The sequence below is a fragment of the Octopus sinensis genome, linkage group LG2, assembly GCF_006345805.1.
Source record: "Octopus sinensis linkage group LG2, ASM634580v1, whole genome shotgun sequence".
In the NCBI taxonomy this organism is placed as follows: Eukaryota; Metazoa; Mollusca; class Cephalopoda; order Octopoda; family Octopodidae; genus Octopus; species Octopus sinensis.
The window spans coordinates 60510447-60535545 of NC_042998.1; the positions used below are offsets into that span (position 1 = coordinate 60510447).

General features: G+C 35.6%; 1 protein-coding gene across 2 annotated transcripts in view; it reads left to right on the forward strand.

The window, feature by feature from the left end:
- LOC115230764 (acidic mammalian chitinase) overlaps positions 1–17309 on the forward strand; it is a 59512-nt gene extending 42203 nt beyond the window's left edge. The window contains exons 11-13 of one of the 2 annotated variants that reach the window (XM_029800907.2): positions 13177–13368; positions 15825–16031; positions 17137–17309. In XM_029800907.2, the coding sequence (XP_029656767.2) occupies positions 13177–13368; positions 15825–16031; positions 17137–17303 (566 nt within the window). In that variant the 3' untranslated portion in view covers positions 17304–17309. The remainder of the gene's footprint in view (positions 1–13176; positions 13369–15824; positions 16032–17136) is intronic. The other variant, XM_036513553.1, reaches the window with a different exon arrangement.
- Positions 17310–25099: the final 7790 nt, after the last annotated feature.

The following is a 25099-nucleotide window of genomic DNA, read 5'->3' on the forward strand; positions in this document are numbered from 1 at the left end:
AGAGTTACGTAAATGATAATTCATTTTAATAGGATACTTTTCTGTTAGAAAATGCCCAAAATCAGGCTAGCAGCATTCCAAACACCCATAACAACAAAATCATTTCTTAATTATATTTAAAAAATATTATTTTATCAAAAATATTCATTTAGCAAACTCCGGAAAATGATAATATTCTTGAAATTGTGCCTCATATCAAAGTTATAGAGCTATTATTAAATTATCAATAATGAAAATAGAGGCGAGAGAAAGTGAGAGACTGTTGCAAATGAAAACGGAAAATATTACGTGCAACGAATTAATATTGTTTGTTATTAAACATCAAAATCTACTCCGCAGTGAATGCAATGAATATTTAAACTTGCGAAAAGTTGGACGTAGTGAATTCAATGAATATTTAAATTTGCGAAAAATTGGAACTCAAAAATTCAATAAATTTCAGAAATCGAAGTTATAAGAAATTTCTTAGAACATGAATTTATATAAATATTTCCAGACGTTCAAGCCTTTAATAATTGCTTTCCTTTAGTACTTTTAGTAACTGTTACAGACCAAATTAATAAGCAGCTTTCTCCGTTATAATATAGCAAGATAGATAGATACGCGCGCGCGTGTGTGTGTGTGTGAGTACGTGTGCGTGTGTGTGTGTGTGTGTGTGGTGTGTGTGTGTGTGTGAGTACGTGTGTGTGTGCATGTGTGTGTGTGTTTTTGTGAGTACGTGTGCATGTGTGTGCGTGCGCGCGCGCGCGCGTGTGTGTGTGTGTGTGTGCGTGCGTGTGTTTCCATACATATATTTGGGTACTGGCGTAATATTGAGGGCTACAATCTAAGATGGATAATGAGAGGTCTCTGAAACTAGTCATAATGATATTCTCTCTGGGAAACATCTCTCAGTCAAATTTTCCATTGTATGTTTGTATGTTATTATTAGTTCAAGTTAAGGCAGTGAGCTGGTAGAAGCATTATCGTGTCGGGAAACTAATTAGCGGCATTTTCCCGGTTTTACGTCTTGACATCAAGACACCGAAACAACTACTTAGAGGAATTTTGTCTCTCTTTACGTTGTGAGTTCAAATTCCAGCGAGTTTGACTTGACCTTTCATCCTATCGAGGTCACTAAAATAAGTAGTACTGGGGTCGATATAATCGACTTCCCCTTCTCCTAAATTTTTTGCCTTGTGCCAAAATTTGGAACCAATATTCTGTCTTTGATGTAAGGCGGCAAGCATGCAGAATCGTTATCGCGCCAAGAAAAATTCTTAGTGGATTTTTATCTGTCGTTACATTATCTGTCGTTCAAATGCCGTCGCGTCGACTTTGCCGTTCATCCTTTCAGGGTCGAAAAAATAAATATCATTTGAACACTGGGGTTGATCTAATCAACTTATTCCTCCCCTAAAATTACTACCTTGTGCCAAAATTTGAAACCATTATTAGTCCAAGTTTAAGATGGTGAGCTGGTAGAATTGTTAGCACTTCGGACAAAATGCTTAGCGGCAGTTCGTCTGCCAATATATTCTGAGTTCAAATTCTTCCGAGATCGACTTCGCATTTCACCTTTTCGGGGTCGATGCACTGGAGTCGATATAACTGACTGGCTCTCTCATCAAACTTCAAGACTTGTGTCTGAGGTAGAAAGGAATATTTTTAGTTCCAGTCAATAGCCGAACAACTCAGTGAATTGTTTTCGATATACATATCAAAGACGTATTTATATGAAGCCACAAATATTCTTGATGGCATTCGGCACTTCATGAACCCACTGATTAGCCTTAGTGTAAAATACGAAAGTAATAATAATAATAATAATAATAATAATAATAATAATATAATAATAATAATAATAATAATAATAATAAGAGCCTAATGATTATGATAATATAAAAAGTAAAATAATCAAAGAACTGAAAACCACAGAGCTCAAAATGGACCACCGACCATACCTCCCAAAAATCAAAATAGACGAAACAATAACACCAATTATAAACAGCATAAACCTAGCCGTCACGGAACTAATTGCCGCTGAAACAAAAAGCGATATCACTGAGCTAAATGACTTAGTATACGCAGCACCCACTGCAGCCACAAAAGAAGCTGGATACTCACTCAAACCCATCCAAACAGGAGTACTACCACCCAAACAAACCCTGTGGATAAATAACATCCAAAACAAAATACAAAAAATGAGAAAAGATCTGTCGATTCTTAATGAAATCAGTAGACAATCAACGCTACTGAGCAACAAAAAGAAAACAAAAATACTCCGCAAATATAACATCACAGAAAAAGAATTACCTGAGATAAAAGAAAAGCTGAAGCAAGATATCCTTGCCAAAGCACAAAGGATCCGCCGGTACGAGAAACGCCAGCGCTTCTTTGAACAAAACAAAAAGTTCAACTCCAACCCCAAAAAGTTCTACCAAGAACTTGGCAAAAATAAAATAGAAATCACTGCAGCACCAACGGCAGAAGAAGTGGAAGAATTCTGGAGAGAAATATGGTCGGCGAACGAACAACCAAAAAAAAGGAATATCAAAACAACAAACTCAGCATCTGAGCAACTTTGGACCCCCATAACAACTGAAGAGGTCACCCAGGCACTGCAAAGACTAAGCAACTGGAAGGCACCTGGGAATGACAAGATCCCCAACTTCTGGTTGAAATATCTAACAGGAATGCACAAAAAGCTGGCTGAAAACTTTAACAACATACTAGCAGAGCCAGAGACAATGCCTGAATGGCTCACGAAGGGGAAAACCATCTTAATTCCCAAATCAAATGAGACAGCAAAACCAGAAAACTACAGACCAATAACCTGTCTCCCTACTATGTACAAGGCATTTACTGCAGTGATATCGCAAAGGTTGAACAAGCACCTGGACGAAAACAATCTGTTTCCAGAAGAGCAGAAAGGATGCCGCAAAGGCTCATATGGCTGTAAAGATCAACTAATGATTAATAAAGCCATAACTGAAGACAGCCACAGAAAGAAGAAAGGCCTCAGTATGGCCTGGATCGACTACAAAAAGGCGTTTGATAGCATCCCCCACACATGGATCCTCGAAACACTAGCCATTAACAAAGTAGCACCAACAATTATAAAATTCATAGGGCACTCTATGAATAAATGGCAAACAGTGCTACAGCTCCCCCCAAAAAAGGGACTCATGAAAACCAAAGCCATCCCCATTAGAAGAGGAATATTCCAGGGAGACACGCTCTCTCCACTCCTTTTCTGCTTGGCACTGTCACCTCTATCTGATATGCTAAATAGAACTGGATGCGGATATAAATATTACGGCAAAACGATCAGCCACCTTTTATATATGGATGACCTAAAACTATACGCTGCAAATGACAAACAGCTGGAAACACTATTAAAGACAGTTCATGGATTTACCAAAGAAATAGATATGAAATTTGGATTAGAAAAATGCGCCAAAGTAACCATGAAAAGAGGAAAACTAGTTAAGAGTAACAACATCACACTAGATAAAACCAATGAAATAAAAGAATTAGACCAAAGCCAAACTTACAAATACTTAGGAATCCATGAACTAGATAAGACACAACACACACAAATGAAAGAGAAAATAAAAAAAGAATATTATAGACGAGTTAGATCAATACTAAAAACAGAGCTCAATGCTAAAAACAAGATAATAGGTATCAACACTTTAGCTGTCCCAGTTATAAGTTACAGCTACAATATCCTTAACTGGACACGAAATGAACTGTCCAAAATAGATAGGAAAACAAGAAAAATACTGACAAGATCTAGGATGCATCACCCAAAATCTGACATAGAAAGACTATATATACAACGTATAGAAGGTGGTAGAGGCCTTATACAGCTGGAAAACTACTATAAAATAACCACCATAGGACTGCAAAAATACCTACTTCAGAAGGAAGGAAAACTGATCCAGATAGCAGCAAAACACGAGCAAAAAAAAAACTGTTCTCAGCATTTAAGGAAGCTGACAAATACAAACAAGAAATCATACCACCTAATAAACACGAAGAAGAAGAAGAAGATGATGAAGAAACAACAAAAGCTATAAAACAAATGAAATCCAAACTAAAAATAGAACAGCAACGAACCATGATAAAACGATGGCAAGAAAAGCCCCTTCATGGTAAATACTGCACTAAACTAAACGCAAAAGAAATAGACAAAGAAAAATCCCAGCAATGGTTGAGAAGCTCAGGACTCAAAGCAGAAACAGAGGGATTTTTAATTGCAGCACAAGACCAAAGCCTCCCCACCAGAAATTACCAAAAACATGTAATGAAAAGAAATATTACAAGTAACTGCAGAATATTTGGAGATGGACAAGAAACAATAAATCATATTATCTCTAGCTGCTCAGTCCTGGCTAAGAAGGAATATATTCACAGACATGACAGAGTTGGAACCTACATACATTGGAAGCTATGCCAACATTATGGAATAACAACAGAAAAAAGATGGTATAGGCACACACCAGAAAAGGTCACAGAAAACAAGAAAGCAACCATACTCTGGGATATGCCGATACACACAGATAGAGAAATTAAGGCCAACAGACCAGATATAGTTGTCAGAGATCATGAAGAAAAAAAATGCTTTCTAATTGATGTATCAATACCGGCAGATGACAACGTGTCTCTAAAAGAAATGGAGAAACTCTCAAAATACAAAGACCTGGAAATAGAGGTAACTAGAATGTGGAATCTGAAAACAGAAACAATTCCTATCATAGTAGGTGCATTAGGCATGATAAAAAAATATTCAGACAAATACATAACAAAAACACCAGGACTTGCAAACACATATAACATACAGAAAATTGCACTACTAGGCACTGCACACATCCTACGCAGAACACTTTCCATACAATAACCATCAGAGCATCACAACAAATCACAGCACATACCCAAGGCACACAGAGCTGCGCTCGGTAGTGAAGTGAAAGCACGCTATAAAAATAAAACTACTGAATAATAATAATAATAATAATAATAATAATAATAATAATAATAATAATAATAATAATAATAATAATAATGAGGTACAGCAAATATTCTACTCAATACCACAGATTTGCTTGTCAGTTGTTTGACCTTATCCAGTTGAGCATGTCCCTTGGTGGCTGATGATATATGCATCTCTGATCACGAGCAGAAATAGTGGGGGAGCATCATAGCCATGTGTTGAGAGGGATTCTTTGGGGTTTGGATAATTCACCCTTGGAAACATGGGTGTTTCGTTCATCATCCTTAAGCAAACCTTATTCAGGGACCTTTTGAGCAGGATGGGTTACTTGACCGGAAGAAAATTCTAACTGAGCACCGCCTGCAAGGTCATGCGCTGTTTCTCGTGATATGAGATCACCTTGTCGCGCATATATGGTTGTGATGCATGTGCCTAGTGTACCCTTATCAGACGGGTAGTCATGATGGGTATATTGGGCTTTGTATATTTTACTCCAGTGTCACTTTGATGACATGCACTGCTCTCTCACTTAATAATAATAATAATAATAATAATAATAATAATAATAATAATAATAATAATAATAATAATAATAATAATAATAATAATAAAACAGTAAGCTAGTTCAGCTGCTCAATGGAATTATGAGAGACCCAAAGAAAACACCTGAATGGTTAGCAAGTGGCATTACTTACCTACTCCCAAAGAATAACGAAACCAACCTTCCAAAAAACTATCGGCCTATAACCTGTCTATCCACCACGTATAAAATCCTAACATCTATCCTGGCGGAGAAAACATGCATTCATGGAGAAGAACGATATTTTCCCCATTGAACAAAAAGGGTGCCGCCGAGGCTCTTACGGATGCAAAGATCAACTGCTAATCAATCGTATGATCCTTGAGAACTGTCACAACAAGCGCAGAAATCTCAGCACCGCATGGATTGACTATAAAAAGGCCTTCGACAGTATACCGCATCCATGGATCTTGAGATCGCTGGACATCTTCAAAATTTCCCCTGTGATTTCAAACTTCCTGAAGCACAATATGTCGTTGTGGAATACGAATCACCAATTATACCACTCTAATGGAGTACTTGCCTCAGAAAATATAAACATCAACTGTGGAATTTTTCAAGGTGACTCACTTTCACCTTTAATATTCTGCATAGCCCTAATACCCCTTACAAGTGAATTAAACAGAACAGGGTATGGGTATAAAATTGCCAATAAAAAAATAAGCCATCTATTTTATATGGATGACTTAAAACTTTATGGTAAAGACAATAATGAACTTGAAGGCCTATTGCGCACCGTGAAAGCATTCAGCGATGACATCGGGATGGAGTTTGGACTTGAGAAGTGTGCCAAGGCCACTTTCCAGAAAGGGAAAGTGAAGACCACAAATTCAGTCGTGTTAGATGTTGACACAGTCATAAGAGAGCTTGAGCAAGAACAAACATACAAATATTTAGGGATAAATGAAGGCTCTGGTATTCAGCATGCAAGCATGAAAGAGAAAATCAGGAAGGAATGTTATAGGAGAGTTTGTGCAGTCCTGAAATCTGAACTAAATGCACGTAACAAGGTGTTAGCTATAAATTCCTTAGCAGTTCCAGTTGTTACTTATAGCTACAATGTGTTGAACTGGAATATGAGTGAAGTAAAGAATATAGATAGAAAAATACGCAAGCTGCTGAGTTGTAATAGGATGCACCACCCAAAGGCAGACGTAGATCGCCTTTACCTTCCCAGAGCCCAAGGAGGTCGAGGCCTGATCCAATTTGAACTAGCTTACAAAACAACCACAATTGGACTGGCCAAATATCTCGAAATATCGAATGACTGGATGCTAAAGCTCGTGGAAAATCACGAGAGACGAAAGAAGCTTCATTCTATCATCAAGGAAAGCAAAAAATTTGCTATTGATCTCGTGCAGGATACCCAAACTGAACAACCCGAGGGAAGTACGGCAACTATTGTTGCAAAGAAGGTGAAAATGATGGCAATGAAAAAAGCGCACGAGCAATTGGCTGATAGGTGGGAGGAGAAACCTCTGCACGGCAAATATGTGACCCGCAGCAAACAAGCTGATGTTGACCAGAAGCAAACCCATCAGTGGCTACGGAGCTCAGGGCTAAAAGCAGAGAGCGAAGGTTTCATCCTGGCTGCTCAAGATCAAAGCCTATTAAGCCGGAACTACCAGGCCAATGTGATGAAAAAATGGAGCAGACCCAAAATGCCGATTCTGCAACGACATGATTGAAACAGTGGACCACCTAATCTCTGGATGTAAAGTCTTAGCACCAGTGGAGTATAAATTAAGACATGACAGAGTTGGCCAATATCTCCACTGGCTAATAAGTCAGCATTACAATATCAAAACTGCCGACAAGTGGTATAATCACCACCCTGAGGCTGTAACTGAAGGAGAAAATGTAACCATTCTGTGGGACTTTCCAGTACATACAGACCGAACCATCAAGGCCAATAAACCAGATATTGTTGTGAAAGACCAAAACAATAAAGTTTGCTTATTGATCGACATGAGCATCCCCTGTGATCATCATATCTCAGCGAAAGAGTTTGACAAGCTCAGAAAATATAAAGACCTACTCATTGAAATTGAGAAATTGTGGCATCTCAAGGCGGTTACAATACCAGTGATCGTAGGAGCACTAGGAATGATCAAGAAGGGAACCGAAAATTATATGAGAATGATCCCTGGCTTACCATCCCTGCAAGAAGTGCAAAAGATTGTCTTAACTGGTACATCACACGTATTGAGAAGAGCATTGTCGGTGTGAGAACCGTTGCAGCTCGTGTATTTTAATTTAACTTTAAAAAAAAAAAAAAAAAATGAACGAACTACTGAGTTTGGTTTAATGGCCTACCAATGTATACTATGAGTTTCTTTGCCCTAGGAGTCGGGAAGACACTCGGCAAGAAATGGAAGCAAATTTGAAAGAAGAAGAAAAAAAAGTAATAATAATAATAATAAATAAATAAATAAATAAATAAATAAATAAATGGAAAAAAATCTACCTAAATTATACTCGTTGTAATATGAAACTGTGCCAACCGAGTACTGCAGAAACCGAGGGTAACTTTTATGTATGTGTTTATTATAGCTGTGTGGTTAGAAAGGCGTGGGCATGGCTGTATTGTTAAGAAATTCGCTTTGCAACAACGTGATTTCTAGTTCAGTCCCACTGCAGGACATCTTTATGCATGTGTTTTCTATTATAACTTCGCGCTATAGAATGTTTTCTGAGTGAATTTGGTACAGGAAAACTGTGTAGAAATCCATTGTAAGTATATATGTGTGTGTATGTGTGTATGTGTGTATGTGTGTATGTGTGTATGTTGTGCGTACACGCGCTTGTGTATGTTTGTCTTTAGGTCTAGGCCTGTCTCCTAACTACCAATACTTAAAAATCGACGTTGATTTGTTTACGTCTCCGAAACTTCGAGGTTCGGCAAATGAGATTGCTACAATATGCAGTAAACTTTAAAATAACTACTGGATCGATTTGTTTGACAAAACTCTTAAGGGACCCCAGCATGTCTGCAGTCCAATGACTGATGCCAGTAAAAGATAAAAGTTATATATATATATGTATGTATGAATGTATATATATATACATCACTATATATATATGTATGTATGAATGTATATATATATACATCACTACACTCAATGCATACTCTCACCCATCCGCACGGATGTGGTAGCGAATCACCGGTGCATATATTGAGGCTCATACGTAGCACTATGGAAGCGAACGTCATTGAAATTGTGAATGGAATGGATGGAATTGGGAATTGTAACCGGGTGGTAGGCTAGCGTTGCTTGGGATTGGGAGTGGAATAATGTAGTAGAATGGCAGACATCGGGAATAGACGTGGATTGCTGAAAATTGTTTGTTGGGACTGCCAAGATAGACTAAAGCTCATAAATACATATAATAATTTATCATGGTAGTTTTATTAAAGAATCCATTCATAATAATTTTTTTAAGTAGTGTTGGTTTGCCACGTGAATATAGTTTTTAATTCCATTTATTCTATTTCTCCATTCATAATTTTAAATGACGTTTGCTTCCATGGCGCGTATTCTTTTTATACATAAGTTATGTTCCTATGGTAACGTAATTTTGGTTTGATTTTTTTAACGGCTTAGAATTTAATTTCACTTCATAATTTGAAACTGACTTGAAAGTATGTATATTATTTCTCCTTATGTCATATTGTTATTTTTGATATTCTGGTTAATTACGATGTATTTTATATATCGTTTATGTGTAATAATGTTGTTTTTCTTTGGAGTGTTTATGTATGTGAGATTGTGTGTGAGTGTGTGCGTATTTTGGTTGTATAATTTGTTTATCTGTATGAGTGTGGGTGTGTAAATATTGTTGTATATATCGAGTTTGGTGAGTATGTATATGCGTATATGTGAGGGAGTGTATGTATGTGTTGTGTGTGTGTGTTTTGCGTATGTGTGTTTGTGTGTGAATGTGTATATGGGTTTGTTATATAGGTTTGGGGATGTATGTGTTAATTTGTCTGTGTGGGGAGGGAGTGGGTTTTTGGTGTATATTGAGGTTTATACGTTAGTATAGGTATGTGTGAGTGAGGTGGGTATTTGTATAAGTCGTGGGTCTGTGGTTTACGTGTGTGTATTTGTGTGTGAATGTTTAGGTTAGGGGGATTGCTATATAGGTTTGTTATAGAGTTTAGCAAAGGGAGATTTTATCATTATATGTTTTTGTGAGTTTTGATTTATCATGGTAGTTTTATTAAGGAATTCGTAGTAATTTGTCTATTTACGATGTTTGTTGTTTTATTACATTATTTCATTCATAATTTTTGAGTGGTGTTCGTTTTACCACGTGAATATTATTTATTCCATTTCTCCATTCATAATTTTAAAAGATGTTCGTTTCCAGAGCGGGAATACTTTTTATACATATGTTAGGTTCCTTGGTAACGTAATTTTGTTTGGTGTATATGTTGAGGCTTATATGTACTTGTGGGTGTGTGTGAGTGGGGTGGGTGTTTGTATTTGTTATGGGTGTGTGGTTTACGTGTGTGTATTTGTGTGTGAATGTATAGGTTAAAGGGATTGCTATATAAGTATGTTATAGGGTTTAGTAAAGGGAGGTTTTATCATTTATGTTTTTATGAGTTTTAATTTATCATGGTAGTTTTATTAAAGAATCCATTCATAATTTTTTTAAATAATGTTAGTTTACCGCGTGAATATAGTTTTTAATTCCATTTATTCTATTTCTCCATTCATAATTTTAAGTGACGTTTGCTTCCATAGCGCGTATTCTTTTTATACATAAGTTATGTTCCTATGGTAACGTAATTTTGGTTTGATGTTTTTTAACGGCTTAGAATTTAATTTCACTTCATAATTTGAAACTGACTTGAAAGTATGTATATTATTTCTCCTTATGTCATATTGTTATTTTTGATATTCTGGTTACTTACGATGTATTTTATATATCGTATTATGTGTAATAATGTTGTTTTTCTTTGGAGTGTTTATGTATGTGGGATTGTGTGTGAGTGTGTGCGTATTTTGGTTGTGTAATTTATTTATCTGTATGAGTGTGGGTGTGTTAATATTGTTGTATATATCGAGTTTGGTGAGTATGTATATGTATATGGTGTGTGTTTTACGTATGTATATTTTTGTGTGTGAATGTGTTTATGGGTTTGCTATATAGGTTTGGGGATGTATGTGTTTATTTGTCTGTGTGGGGTTGAGTGGATTTTTGGAGTATATGTTGAGGTTTATATGTATGTATAGGTATGTGTGAGTGAGGTGGGTATTTGTATATGTCGTGGGTGTGTGGTTTACGTGTGTGTATTTGTGTGTGAATGTTTAGGTTAGGGGGATTGCTATATAGGTATGTTATAGAGTTTAGTAAAGGGAGATTTTATCATTATATGTTTTTATGAGTTTTGGTTTTTCATGGTAGTTTTATTAAGGAATTCGTAGTAATTTGTGTCTATTTGCGATGTCTGTTGTTTTATTGCATGTTTTCATTCATAATTTTTAAGTAATGTTCGTTTTACCAAGTGAATATAATTTTTAATTCCATTTATTCCATTTCTCCATTCATAATTTTAAATGATGTCCGTTTCTAGAGCGGGAATGTGGGTTGTATGTGTGTGTGAGGGAGTATCAATAAGTATTGTGTTGAAGTATTTGGCTATTTTATTTATTTATCGTTGCCTAGACGTTTTTATGTGTATGTATAGGGATATATATATAGGTGTGTGATTTAGTGTATGTATTTAGATATGGTTATATATAATTAGTTATATGTGTATGGGTGTATATATAGTTTATTTTTTGTTTTGTTTTATATTTTATATTTTATATTTAATTGTTGAAAGGTTTATTTTAGTTTATATATTGTTTATATATTGATTATATATGGATTATATATAGGTTATATATAGATTATATATTTATATTTTTTCATTAATACTTTAATTATTTTAAAATTATTATTTTTATATTTTAAAATATTGATATTTTAGATTGGAAGTCCACCTGAAGATTGTCGATTAGGACAAGAAACAATTGTAGTGGCGGTTTTTTTTACTTTTTATTAAAATTTTATGTATTGATTAAGTCTTTCCTTGTTTGTTTTGCAAAATAGTGGTTTTGTCTCTAATAATATTATATATATATATATATATATATATATATATATATATATATATGTATGTATGTATGAATGTATATATATATATATATATATATATATTTATATATATATAATATATGTATGTATGTATGTATGTATGTATGTATGTATGTATGCACGCACACACAGAGACACACACATGCATACATACATACACAGACACACACACATGCATACATACATACATACGTACATATATGTGTATGGTGTGTGTGTGTGTGTGTGTGTGTGTACATTGATATGGACACTGGCAGTGGAGACTGCGAAGCTATGACCAGCAGGTATTCCAACAGCATCAGCACGCAGCAATTCATGCAACAATAGCAGGGTAGGGTCTGTGACTCAGTTCAGACGGCGATGTGAGAATCTGATGGAAATTGTAGTCAAACCCAGGCTGGAGAGGGTTTCTGCTGAAAGGCCATATGCGTAGCAGCACGATTCAGCCCCTTGTCATACCTCTGCAAAATTCAGAGAATTTCTATGTTATGTCTTCACCAGCCACAGTCTACATCCTCTCAGTTCCCTCGATTGTAATCCCATAAATTACTATGTGTGGGGGTGCGATTGAGAAAGACACCAACCGCTCTGCCTGTGACACCAAGGTCGAACTGATGCACAAGATCAAGGAGGTTTTCAAATACCGCTCCAGGGACACAATCATAATCTAATTGATATTTTTTGATTTCGTTTTAAAAAAAACACTTTAATTGTGAATGGGATATTGTGTTCTTTTTTTAATTTTATGCAAACTGTAAAACAATCTGCATACATACACGCATACATGCATACAATCATACATATGCAACTAACTATATGTATGAGAATACATACATAAAACAAAACATACAAATTTGCACACATACATAATACATTATGGCTGCCCCCTCGTTATCGAGTATGGCCATTGTAGGAAGCTTAACTGTTACTGGTGATGTGATCGAATGTGACTTTTTAGCCCAGCTAAAGATCTACAATGTCTTGAACAAAATTGGCAACTAAGACCTTTACTGGCAATAGCTGGCTGTAGTTGTAACTGGGCTTCATGTACCTTTACATGTCGTTTAAGTCCCCCTGCCGAATTACACTCTCTTCCACATGCCTGACAGATATGATTAGTATGGTGTGTTACACCACCACCAGTGGCCAGGTTGTCACTCATCTGTCTCGTTTTATGACTACGAAGATGACTCATGAGTCCAGCTTTACTGAGGCAGGGTCTTGCACAGACATTGCATGTCAGAATCAAAGGAAGACCCTTCCCTTCTGGAAGTGTAACAGCGATGCCCTTCCTGACATCCCTCCTTACTTTCTCATGTGCAACTCGAGATTTCTCAAACGTGGCCGTCCCCTCATGCACATACATACATACATACATACATACATACATACATACATACATAATACATACATACATACATACTACATACATACATACATACATTAACCATACGTATATTTTCAGTAGGAGCGATGTGCATGAATAAACCAAACGGAAATTACCCGATACAACATCATTGCAAGGAATATCTTCAGTGTCTTAATGGAGTTGGTCAAATTAACACTTGTCCACCTCACCAGAATTATTATCCAGCGTTGCATACTTGCATACCGGAAGTGTCCTACCCATGTCAACCAAATCCCACTTCTCCAACAGGTAAGTTACAAATTCCTGTCATATACATTTTTTTCTGCCTATACTCTCTTTTATTCTTTTACTTGTTTCAGTCATTTGACTGTGGCCATGCTGGAGCACCACCTTTAATCGAGCAACTCGACCCCGGGATTTATTCTTTGTAAGCCCAGTACTTATTCTATCGGTCTCTTTTGCCGAACCGCTAAGTTACGGGGACATAAACACACCAGCAGCGTTTGTCAAGCAAAGCTAGGGGGACAAACACAGACACACAAACACACGCTCATATATATATATATACATATATACGACGGGCTTCTTTCAGTTTCCGTCTACCAAATCCACTCACAAGGCTTTGGTCGGCCCGAGGCTATAGTAGAAGACACGTGCCCAAAGTCCCACGCAGTGGGACTGAACCCGGAACCATGTGGTCGGTTAGCAAGCTACTTACCACCCCTGCGCCTATATGTATATTTTTCCCCTTTCGACATTTTAAAAAGATTATTCACGGTGTTTCATTTCTTTATGAGAGAGTACATTATATCAGAAATCGATACAGCTCATTAACTCGAAATACAGATACAAACGCGCGCGCGCACAAACACACATACAAATACACACGTACGTACAGACACACACATATGGGTATGTATTGCTAGTATATATTGGGTTGGTGCATAATTATTGCGGCTTCTTTCAACAAATTTTATTCAACAAAAACAATAACAATATTTAACAAGAATATCTTTAAATGGCGGTCTAACCGTCTACAAAGCAAATGAGAAGCAGTATTTGAAGTAGATGGTGAATATGCTCCGGAATAATCATTTAAAGATGTTTTTATTACATGTTATAGATTTTGTTGAATAAAATTTGTTGAAAAACAGCCGTAATAATTATGCACCAACCCAATAATTATATATATATATATATATATATATATCGATATATATATACAAATATATATTCATCTTTCTCTCTCTCTCTCTCTGTATATATACATATATATATAGGCAAATTTGTTGAAAACGCACCTAAATTTGGAAAGCTTGTAATTGTTTAAGATACATTTATTTACATATATACCAAAATAGTTTCAACAATATTTTTTGTTTATCAATGATAAAAAGTTTAAAATTATGAATTAGAAAGACATCTTTAAAAGTTTCAATGTTGACAAATTAAAATGTTTCAATGTTGACCAATTAAAATGTTCATAACAGACGAATTTAGAATTATGTTGCCGGAACTCTACTTCTACTCTTCCATCATCGACTAATCACTTTCGGGGCCTAGGATATCCGCACTCTCCGCAACAAGAGTGACATTAATTGTCCGAAGCCAAAGTGCAACCCTGTCTGCAAGGAACTTGCCTGCTTCAACATCGACGTGGCAGCCTTGAGCGAGATTAGGCTTTCAGGAGAAGGTAGCATCAAAGAAGCTGGAAGAGGAAGGATCCTAACGACCCACGCATCCATGGAGTTGGCCTTGCCATCAAAACGAAACTCGTGGATCAATACAGACTCGTCCCAACTACTGTCAGCGAGCGCCTGATGACTGTTTGGATCCTGCTCATTCGGGACAGGTACCTTACGCTGATCTCTGTGTACGCCCTTGCCCTCACATCTTAAGACGACGTCAAGGCTTCGTCCTACAATCTGCTCGACCGCACCATCCAGACTGTCCCCACGCATGACAAACTCGTCGTGTTGAGGGACTTTAACGGCAGAGTCGGCAGTGACCATTGTCTGTGGAATGGTCATCATGGCATTGGGAAATGCAATGCCAATGGCCAGCTCTTATTGGGCCTTTGCGCCGAGTACGAAATTGTCATCACCAACTCCCTATTTCGTCTTCCTACCCGAGAAAAGACGATCTGGAAACACTCACGGTCTAAACACTGGCACATCCTCAACTGAGTTCTAACAAGATCCAAGGATAGACGAGATGTACACATCACCCACTCCATGCCTGGTACAGATGGCTGCCGGACAGATCACCACATTCTTATTTCTCGCCTTGACATCAAGATCCGCCGTCCACCAAAGTGGATCTCAGTAAACATACCTTGCTGACGCCTCCACTGCGCCAAGCTCAGGAACTCAGAGACATCCCAAGACTTCTGAGAATCAATTGAGAGACACCTGATGGACCTCTCAGAGCAAACCTCCATTGAGGACCGCTGGACCAGCCTTCGTGAAGCCATGACCGCTGAGGAGAATTTGAAGTCAAAACTTTAAGACGGACAGAATGGCGCTAATCAGGTTGAATTTTCATTTCGGGATCGATAAAATAAGTACCAGTTGAGCCCCGGGATCGATGTAATCGACTTGCCCCTCCTACAAAACTGTTGGTCTTGTGCCAACATTTGAAACTATATTATGACTGTGACTAAAAAATATATCCAATAACTATATTCCCCAGCAACTTACGAACGTTATGATTTTAATTTCCTTTTTATTTTCTTCTTATATTAGTTATCAAAACCAGAGGACATGACATAACTAACTTTTGCCAGTTCAAATCAGATGGATTATACGAGAGTCCAAATGCATGCAACGAATATATCGATTGTACCTTTGGAAAAGTCAATCTAATGCTGTGTCAGCAAGGACTATATTTTGATCCCAAGTCGAAATATTGCTTCTACAAAGATCAAGTACGGTGTCAAGATGGTGGGACAGGTATTTATCTAGCCGTTTCTTTTCCGCCTTCTTAAATGATAGAAGTCTATACTTTATTAGAATTTAAATAGTCTAAAAATAGTCACATACCGCATTTATTCCTAGCTTGGTAATCATGAGAGAGAAAATATAATCAGGTAGATGAAATATTAAGCTAAAAATCAGACAGCGTTATTCATATCCTCAACCCGAATATTTTTTATCACAACGCATGAAACTTAGTATTTATATGCCTCAGTTCATATATCAGGCCTTTTCTTATAAAATTAGCTGCAAGATATTGGCGTCATAACCAGAGTGAGATATATTTCTCATCCGGAGTAAAACGTCAGTTCAACTAATCCTAGTAATTCGTAAAAACGTTGATTTTAACTCTGGGCGACATGAAACCATTTGACTGAATATGATGTGCTCACATCAATTAATATGTATCTTCCACTACAACTGAAGAGATTTCCTGAGCCCTGATAGTGAAAACTCTCGTCATTTATATACTGCTCTACTGCTCACAGCGGTGCACTTTATCACATTGTGGGCTTTTTTTATATACTTATGTGGCCTACACTAATTTAAACATATTTTTTATGTTTGATCTTAAGAAAGAAGTTAAACATATAGTGTTCACTGGCTCTCAAAGACCCCTGAGATTGATGAGGTTAATTTCTCAGTTATAAGTGGATGGCTACAGGAAAAACATGGATATGAAAGGAATTCCAGAAGTAAGGGATTATGAGTAGAAAAGACAGGAAAAAGTGATTAGTTTTACTCCTAATAGACGAGCGAACACAATATAATTATCAATAAGAGGAAGATGAGAGGCTCAAGAGAGTCTAAGTGAAGGTAGCATGAGATCCTTGAACAAAAGCGACAAAATACGAAGCATTAGTTGATTTTTTTACTTAGATACAAGAACATTGCTGAATCTCTTGCGATTCGCTGATGCATAACATTGAACACTTAATTCTTGAGGTATGTGTTTGACATATGAAACCCTTTAGAGTTTCATACATTACTTTTTGCCTTCTTTTCATTTTGATTAATTTATTTTATATGTTACGGTTTCTAATTACTATTTTGTTATATAAAGTTATTTCTTTCTTTCCAGTGATCCCACATGATTTCTGTGCCAATAAACCTGACGGTTTCTATGCTCACCCAGCCGAGTGCCACAAATACTATATCTGCAGCAATGGTGCTACTACTAAAATGACCTGCTTGAACGGACAAATTTTTGAAAATAACCACTGTCAAGTTTCAAATAAAGTTTGTTAATTTTTCTTTGTAGCTCTCTCGCTTTCTATATAGTCCCCTCTCCCTCTCTCAATAAACATATATACATTATATATATATAACTATGATCGTCAAACTAATACATGCTTTGTGCACGTCCTCTTGTTGCTTGTAATTGTTAATTTTATTGGTCATTTATTTGAACTGACTCTGTGTGTGTGTGTGTGTGTGTGTGTGTGTGTGTGTGTGTGTGTGTGTGTATTACTTTCTCTATCATTACTTTTAGCTCTAACATATTAAACACAAAGACACAATGTTAAATAACACCAATATATTTCTGGTACATTTTTGTTCATCTTTGTTAACACCGCACATAGTAATTTTCTAAAGCCAATGAAATGTAGTGATTGATCAATCTCATGACAACTTTTAACTAATGTCATTTGATTATTAATAATTACTCAAACATTATTGATTCGTTATTTCTATAGACATAATTCATGCAATGATAAATCTTTCTCGAGTTTTGCAATAATAGTAAATAGTTGCTGACACCTAATATTGGCAAAAAATATGCTTTATTCTGCATAAGATTTTATTGTGCATACATTTTCTTATGTCTGCGTCACATGCGCTTTGTCCAAGCTCTGGGGTTTCTTCTCTCACTCCTTATTCCTCGATTTCAAATAATTTCTTCTATTTAAAAATGTCTATGTATACCGAATCTCAGCATTTGTAAGTGTTCATTAAAAAGAGAGATGCGACCATGCATCATATGAAGCAATTATACACGAGTCCGGCTTGTGATATATCCACTGTTGAAGATTTTTACCAAAGAATAATGAAAATTTATATTTGGTCCCCAAAGCATAAGTTATTTTTTCTACTTTACACACATCGCTCTAGCAACACTAAGGTATAAAAGTGTATTGAAGATATAAGCTTTGTTTATTTCCAACTGAATCTGTATAGTGAGATCCTTGTTTTCTTACATGCAACTGATGATACTTGTCAAAGTTGAAGTATTGTCTCTGATGACGAAGTCAATGTAGTAGGCGGATCGAAGTCTTAAAGAATCAATAATTCAAACTTAGTGATGAACACGATTAGGAAAAAAGTTTATTGAAATTCTTTAATTCCTATTCAGCTTATAAGCCACTTGTACATAACTTTCACATAGTATCCTACATGAGAAGTATCGAGCGTGTCATAAAACTGTGACAGTAAGTGTCGTCCTTGTTTAACCTTACTGCTCCTCTTGGATATGTCAACAGACGGTTGTCATACAAGAATTTGCCTCTCGTTATCGTATGGAATGATCTTATTCTGTTGAAAAACTTCAGAGGATACCGTTTTGGTAACGTATACTTGGCAAACACTGTAAGCATATCGGGGTAAATAGCTTGCAGAATTTTGTTTCAGACCTGCAATTTTTTAACTCAGTGTGCACCAGAGTCTGTGTTCTATGAAACAAATGCCAGTATTTCACTTCGATTGACTCTATTGATTAATTTGTTTCGCCTTAATGTTGGATTTAATCATATTAAAAAGAATTTAATATTAGATAAATTCTGAATAAAACTAAAAGAAAAAAAAATTATGTAAGCGAAAGTATGGCGGAGATCTGGTAGACTGGGGACTACTAAGTAAACAAACTCCAGATTAATCCCCTGGGTAAACTTCTTGAAGAGTGTTCCTCCCACCGCCGATTCACCTTCTCTTAACTAACCATTCTATCGATATTTCTTTCTATGCTATCATTCCCTCAATAATACCCCTATCAGTTTTACGGCATCTGATATGCTTCTCCGCTTGATTACTTTGTTTCTACTCCCATTCAAACATACTTTATATTCCCCCCAGTCGTAGCCACTGTCAAAGCTATCTTCCTAATAATTGCATGTCTCATGAACACCTACCTTCATAATGCGTTTTGACTAGACAGAAATCAATCTATAACGAACCCCCCCCCCCTCCCTCCCATTCTTCTCTCCCTCGTCGTCGATCTAATCAATTTACTTGAAACGTAATATTTAAAACAAAAACAAAAGCCACTTAGCTAACATAATTTCCATTCTTGTAGTGGACTCTGTAGTCCAGCAATATGATTAATAACTCAAATATAATTCTGTTTCAAATCAAGTTATTAATTTACAGAAGAAATAAACATCAAAGTTCCTTATTTTCCCATCTTCTATAAATTTTAAGTACCACGCATCATGACATTAGTCAGTAACAGTTCAGCGTCTCTACCTCATACTTCCCAGTTAAACTTTCACTAATTGTTTTTCAGAAACCGAAATTAAATTAGAGCAGGAGAAATTTAATTATTCTCTTTGATACAGAATTAATTATTGCTGTTATTTCAGCAAAAACGATTCCCCCCACCCTAATACAAATAACACTCGTAAATGAATTACAAATTGCAAGCGTTTAACAACTGAAAGTCGTCATGACAGTTTGAAAGAGAAAGATCTCAAAACATGTTTTCGTTTCTGCAGTGAAAGGGAAAATCGTTGCAACTTGTTATTTATGCATACATTATACAGCTGAAACAACACGTAAATAGGTTGATTTGTATTCATTTACAACAAAGACTTAACACTTATATTACCGAATTTCTTCTAACAGAAAAATGAAGATCAGCAACTATTCAGGAATATACAGAAATTGTGCTCATTATCTCTGCGTATTTCATGATTTAAACAATATGAAAGATAAATAATTCAACTACGGTAGTAGTTGAATAATATTCTTAAGGCCGCAATTTACATACACGCAGCATCTTTCAGAGCTTGTCGCTATTTCATTTCTTAACCAAATAGAAAACCGTTAACAGTTTTGAAGAGGACTGGTCCCTAGCTACATTATAGCATTAAAAAAATTAAGATTTCGTCCAGTTTACATTAAAATTTGTAGCAACGTTATAGGAGAGTAAGTAACACCATCAATCAAGTTTAGATCGAAATAATTTTTTCATTTTAATAGCAAAATATATTTATCTTAGCTTCAATAATAAAAGAAAATGTGAAGAATTTCATAGTTTTGGTCACATGCAACAAAAATTTGTATCAAAAAAGTCGTGAGGTAAAATATCATGAAAAAATATAAGTAAGGCAAAAAATTGAATTTAAGTAGAATTAACTCTTTTATTTTAAAAACAAGCTATATTTTAATTAAGCTTAAACGATAGAGATCATTTCGAGGAATTTCATGGTATCAATCTCAAGCAATTAAGTTTTTTTAAAAAGTCATGAGTGTTTCTCAAATTTGAGGATGATAATATAGTTCTGCACTTTTTTATCAGTATAGTTCTATGAAGGGACTTTTAATATATGTCACCGGCATCATTGAGATAAGGAAAAACTTGTCGACGACACTGCTACTTGACACATTATTAATTAACATAATAGCATAGCCTGGAAGAAACAGGGATTACATGAAAAAAATGCGAGCAAGAGAAATAATATTCGTAAGATTATAAACCTGGAAAATTACAGGACAAGTTATTACATTTGGAAAAGTTGGATCTTTTCACTTTGACCGGCAGATTTTTAAAATAAATTATTTGTAACTAAACACTTTTAAACTTCGCGTACTGATAGAATGTGTTACATAAAACATCTTTTTCTCTTGGCTTTCTTGAGAAAATTCTGTAGTTTGTAAGCTATCTGTTGTTAAATTTCTTGCATTTCGGCAATTTCAACCAATGAATGACGTCTATTGAGGTGAATACAATATAGCGGACTACCAAGTTTTTCTTATATTATATAGCGAATATTTTCTGGTTGGTTTGTTTACTGTTAATGTAGCGCTACTTTATTGTTTCCTATATGGAAATAGATAAATATATTTAGCTTTTTAAGCAGGGATATATAATGATAAAACCGTCACTTATAACTTACTCATAAGTGTTATCTTTATACGTAAATCCTGACTCCAGCTACAAAAATGCCATAGCGAGAAATATACTTTCTGGAACGATAATGGACATTAATCGTGCATGTATGTTAAATATTACTAACTTCGTGTTCTTTTTACCGCTATAAAAAAAATACAATTTCATAATTACAGAAATACCTTCATTTATAAATTGAAGAACGTGAAGTAAGAGAAAATAATTTCTACATTATCTTATTATATACATATAGCATTTTTAATATTTATATGCATTTTGAAGAAAAGTAATTTTTGTCGTAGTGAATTACGACTTAACATTTTAACTAATTCCTCACTCTAGCTATATTAAATCTCAACAATTCAAACAAATCTTGTTGGATTTTCCATGGACATGGCATAAAAAATAACCAGTGTCTCAAAGGAGTGAGTGTTGTGGAGTTTAGTTACATCCCACAAACACTGAAGTTTTTCCCAAAATCCAGGGCTTTTATAACCGCTCAACTTGACTTTAAAGATTCGAAATCACATAGAAATATTCTTTAACTAACTTTTAGAATTCCTATATGAGCAGTTATATTAACCAATGGAAAAACGACAATCATATTTCTTCGGCAATACGACATATCGTCATATTGCCAGCTACCACAAATTAGCGCTACTATTTGAAAATAGTACACGCCACAACAATTTCTGCGGTTGTTTGTCAATGCGGTGTCTACTCAGTTTGTCAATGCGGTGTCTACTCAGTTTGTCACTGCTATTTATGCTGGCAGGATCGTTACCGCACCGGAAAAGTGCTTAGTGGCATTTCTTTCGACTTAAACTGCTTAATTGACATGCCACCGAGATCGATTTTGCCTTTCATCCTTCCGGAATCGATACTATAAGTATCAGTTGAGCACTGCTACGTTTATTTCTAATGTTATTAAACCAGTTGATAAAGGACCTGTGACCCCTTATCTCTTTATCACCACACTTCAGAAAAAATACGAAAGAAGAAAAGAAGACCTATAAGTACTAAGTTTTGCCGGTTATTCACGAAATCAGTCTAACGTAGTCAACGACCGATGAAACTTGGAAGTAACCATCAACTCCAACTCTCTTCGTTGTAAAAATAAATGTGAACTCTTATTTAAAATATATTGAATGATACTTTGTTTTACTTGCATTTTATGTTTTACTCGCATTTTATATATATGAAGCTATTAACAAACATTAAAGAATCTATATATTTTTCAAACATTATAAAAATTAATAACGTATTTCGAAGAACATAATTCCTGAATATTTTATAAGTATAAACGAATTCAAATTTGAAACATTTAAAAAAATAAATTATGTTCCACTTTCTATGGTATTTCAAACTAAATTTTCAATGATTAGATTTTTAAGGATAACAGAGTTCCATTACATATTGTGTATAAATTATAGTTTCAAAAAATGAGAAAGTGTGTATATGTGTGCGTGTGTGTGTGTGTGTGTGTGTGTGTGTTGTGTGTGTGTATGTGTGTGTGTGTGTGCATATGTGCTCTTCCTACACTGCCTGACAACCGATGCTGGTTTCTCTCCGTCCCCATAACTTGGCGGTTCAGCAAAATTTACCGATAAAATAAGTTGCAATACTTAAAAGACATTAGTACTGTAGTCGATTTATTCAACTAAAACTTGTTCATACAGTACCCAAACACGGCCGCAGTGCAATAAAAGATAATAACGAACGTTCCTTAATCTCTACCGTCTTAATTTAAAAGAGAGTTCTTACCTGCAAAGGGATACTATTATGTGGTAGCTATTCTCATATATGATCAAAATGCATTGCAATAATTTGAAATACACAGCATTTCTATAATTCAGTTCATATCTTTGAAAGGAATTCATCAAAGTTTTAAATCAACTTCATTTACAGGCATCGGTTCTCCTACTACTTTGCTTCCATGACCTCACAAATGTTTCACAATCACTCGGATATGCTCACAAATACTTTCTTTCTTGTGGCTGTCATATGGCAAAACACTGATTTTAGACGCCAGTACACATGCCTTTACACAACTATATTATTCGTAGCCGGTAATGAAGTCACAAGAAAAAAAGTCACAGAAAAATAAGTCACAATTTTGGCTAGGAAAAAAAGTCGTAGGTGAAAAACGTCACAATTAATTTACGGTGGCGGGTAATAAAGTCACAGGAAAAAAGTCACAATTTTGTCTGGGAAAGAAAATCAGGTAATCAAACAAAAATATTGAAGTCAGTCACAATTTATAAACATAATAAAATAATAAACATAAACTAAATAATAAAACAGAAAATATTTTAAATCAATTATTAACCGACAATACATGACTTGTACATAGTTTTTTCTACTCTATGTACAAGGCCTGAAATTTTGGGGGAAGAGGCCAGTCGATTAGATCGATCCCAGAACGCAACTGGTACTTAATTTATCGACCCAGAAAGAATGAAAGGCAAAGTCGACCACGATGAAATTTGAAAACGTAAAGACAGACGAAATACCTATTTCTTTATTACTCACAAGAGGCTAAACATAGAGGGGACAAACAAGGACAGACAAACGGATTAAGTCGATTACATCGACCCCAGTGCGTAAGTGATGCTTAATTTATCGACCCCGAAAGGATGAAAGGCAAAGTCAACTGAACGTAACGGCAGCCGAAATACCGCTAAGTATTCCGGCCGGCGTGCTAACGACTCTGCCCACTCGCCGCCTTAAGAATTATACATATTGCCAACACTATTTATATATGATGGCATTACACGTGACTTTTTTTCCTGTGACGTTTTTACCTGGATTCATATAATTACATTACTTCCTTATGACCAAGTTACTCGGTTTCCATGGCGTGTAACTGCTAGAGGTTGCAGCATTTCCCGTGAACGGGATGTCAATTCATTGCAGGGTTACTCATTTACATCTGAGTGAACCAGAACAATGTGAAATGAAGTACCTTGCTCAAGAACACAACCCTGGGAATCGAAGCCACGATTTTGCGATTGTAAGTGCAACACCTTAACCACTAGGCCACGTGCCTTTACACTCAATTAATACAGTTATGTATTTTCGTTGGGAAAATCGTAGGAGCATCGAATAGCCTTGCACTATTTATTTGCGGTGTGTTGGCAGAGTCGTTACGGCGCAGGACAAAATGCTTAGCGCCGGACAAAATGCCCGAATTTGCTGGCCTTGTACCAAATTTTGAAACCAATATTTATTTGAGACAATTTTCTTTCTTAGTTCAAAGCTGATACTAGTCATGCATTTGATTCTTTTGGGTTCGATAAAATAAAACACCAGTCAAGATTTGCGGCCTTCGGCTAATGTTCGCAGCTAATATTATTATAAACTAGCAGTATCGCCCGGCGTTGCTCGGGTTTGTAAGGGAAATAACTATATAAGCATTTTTAGAGAGTTATAGCCAAAAAATAGAAAAAAAATGCATTAAAAATGGAAAAAAAATTATGGTAAATTTTTTTTTTTTAATCGTTGACTCATCGTACACATTTTTAGAGAGTTACTTCCCTTATATAATAGTGAAAAAATGCATTAAAATGGAAAAAAATTATGGTAAATTTTTTTTTTAATCGTAGACTCATCGTAGACGCGCGCTAATACCCAGAAGGGCTCGATATGAATCACGACTATAAGATATCCGCTTTTGGTTAAACTGCACCACAAAATGTGGGAGTAGTTAGGAATCTAAATCGTAGGAGACAGACACACAACTTCTCTTTTATATATAAAGATTTACGTCAGGTGGTCTAAAACAAGAGTTGAGTTCCTGCGCGAGTCATGACAAACCACTCAGCTTCTATTGGCTGTTGATACAAGCTCACTTCATTTACTCTGCTAATGTCTTGATAAGATAGACATGAATGTCACAGAATTTTGTTTGTTCTCACAGTAAAAAAACAAACTTATGTAC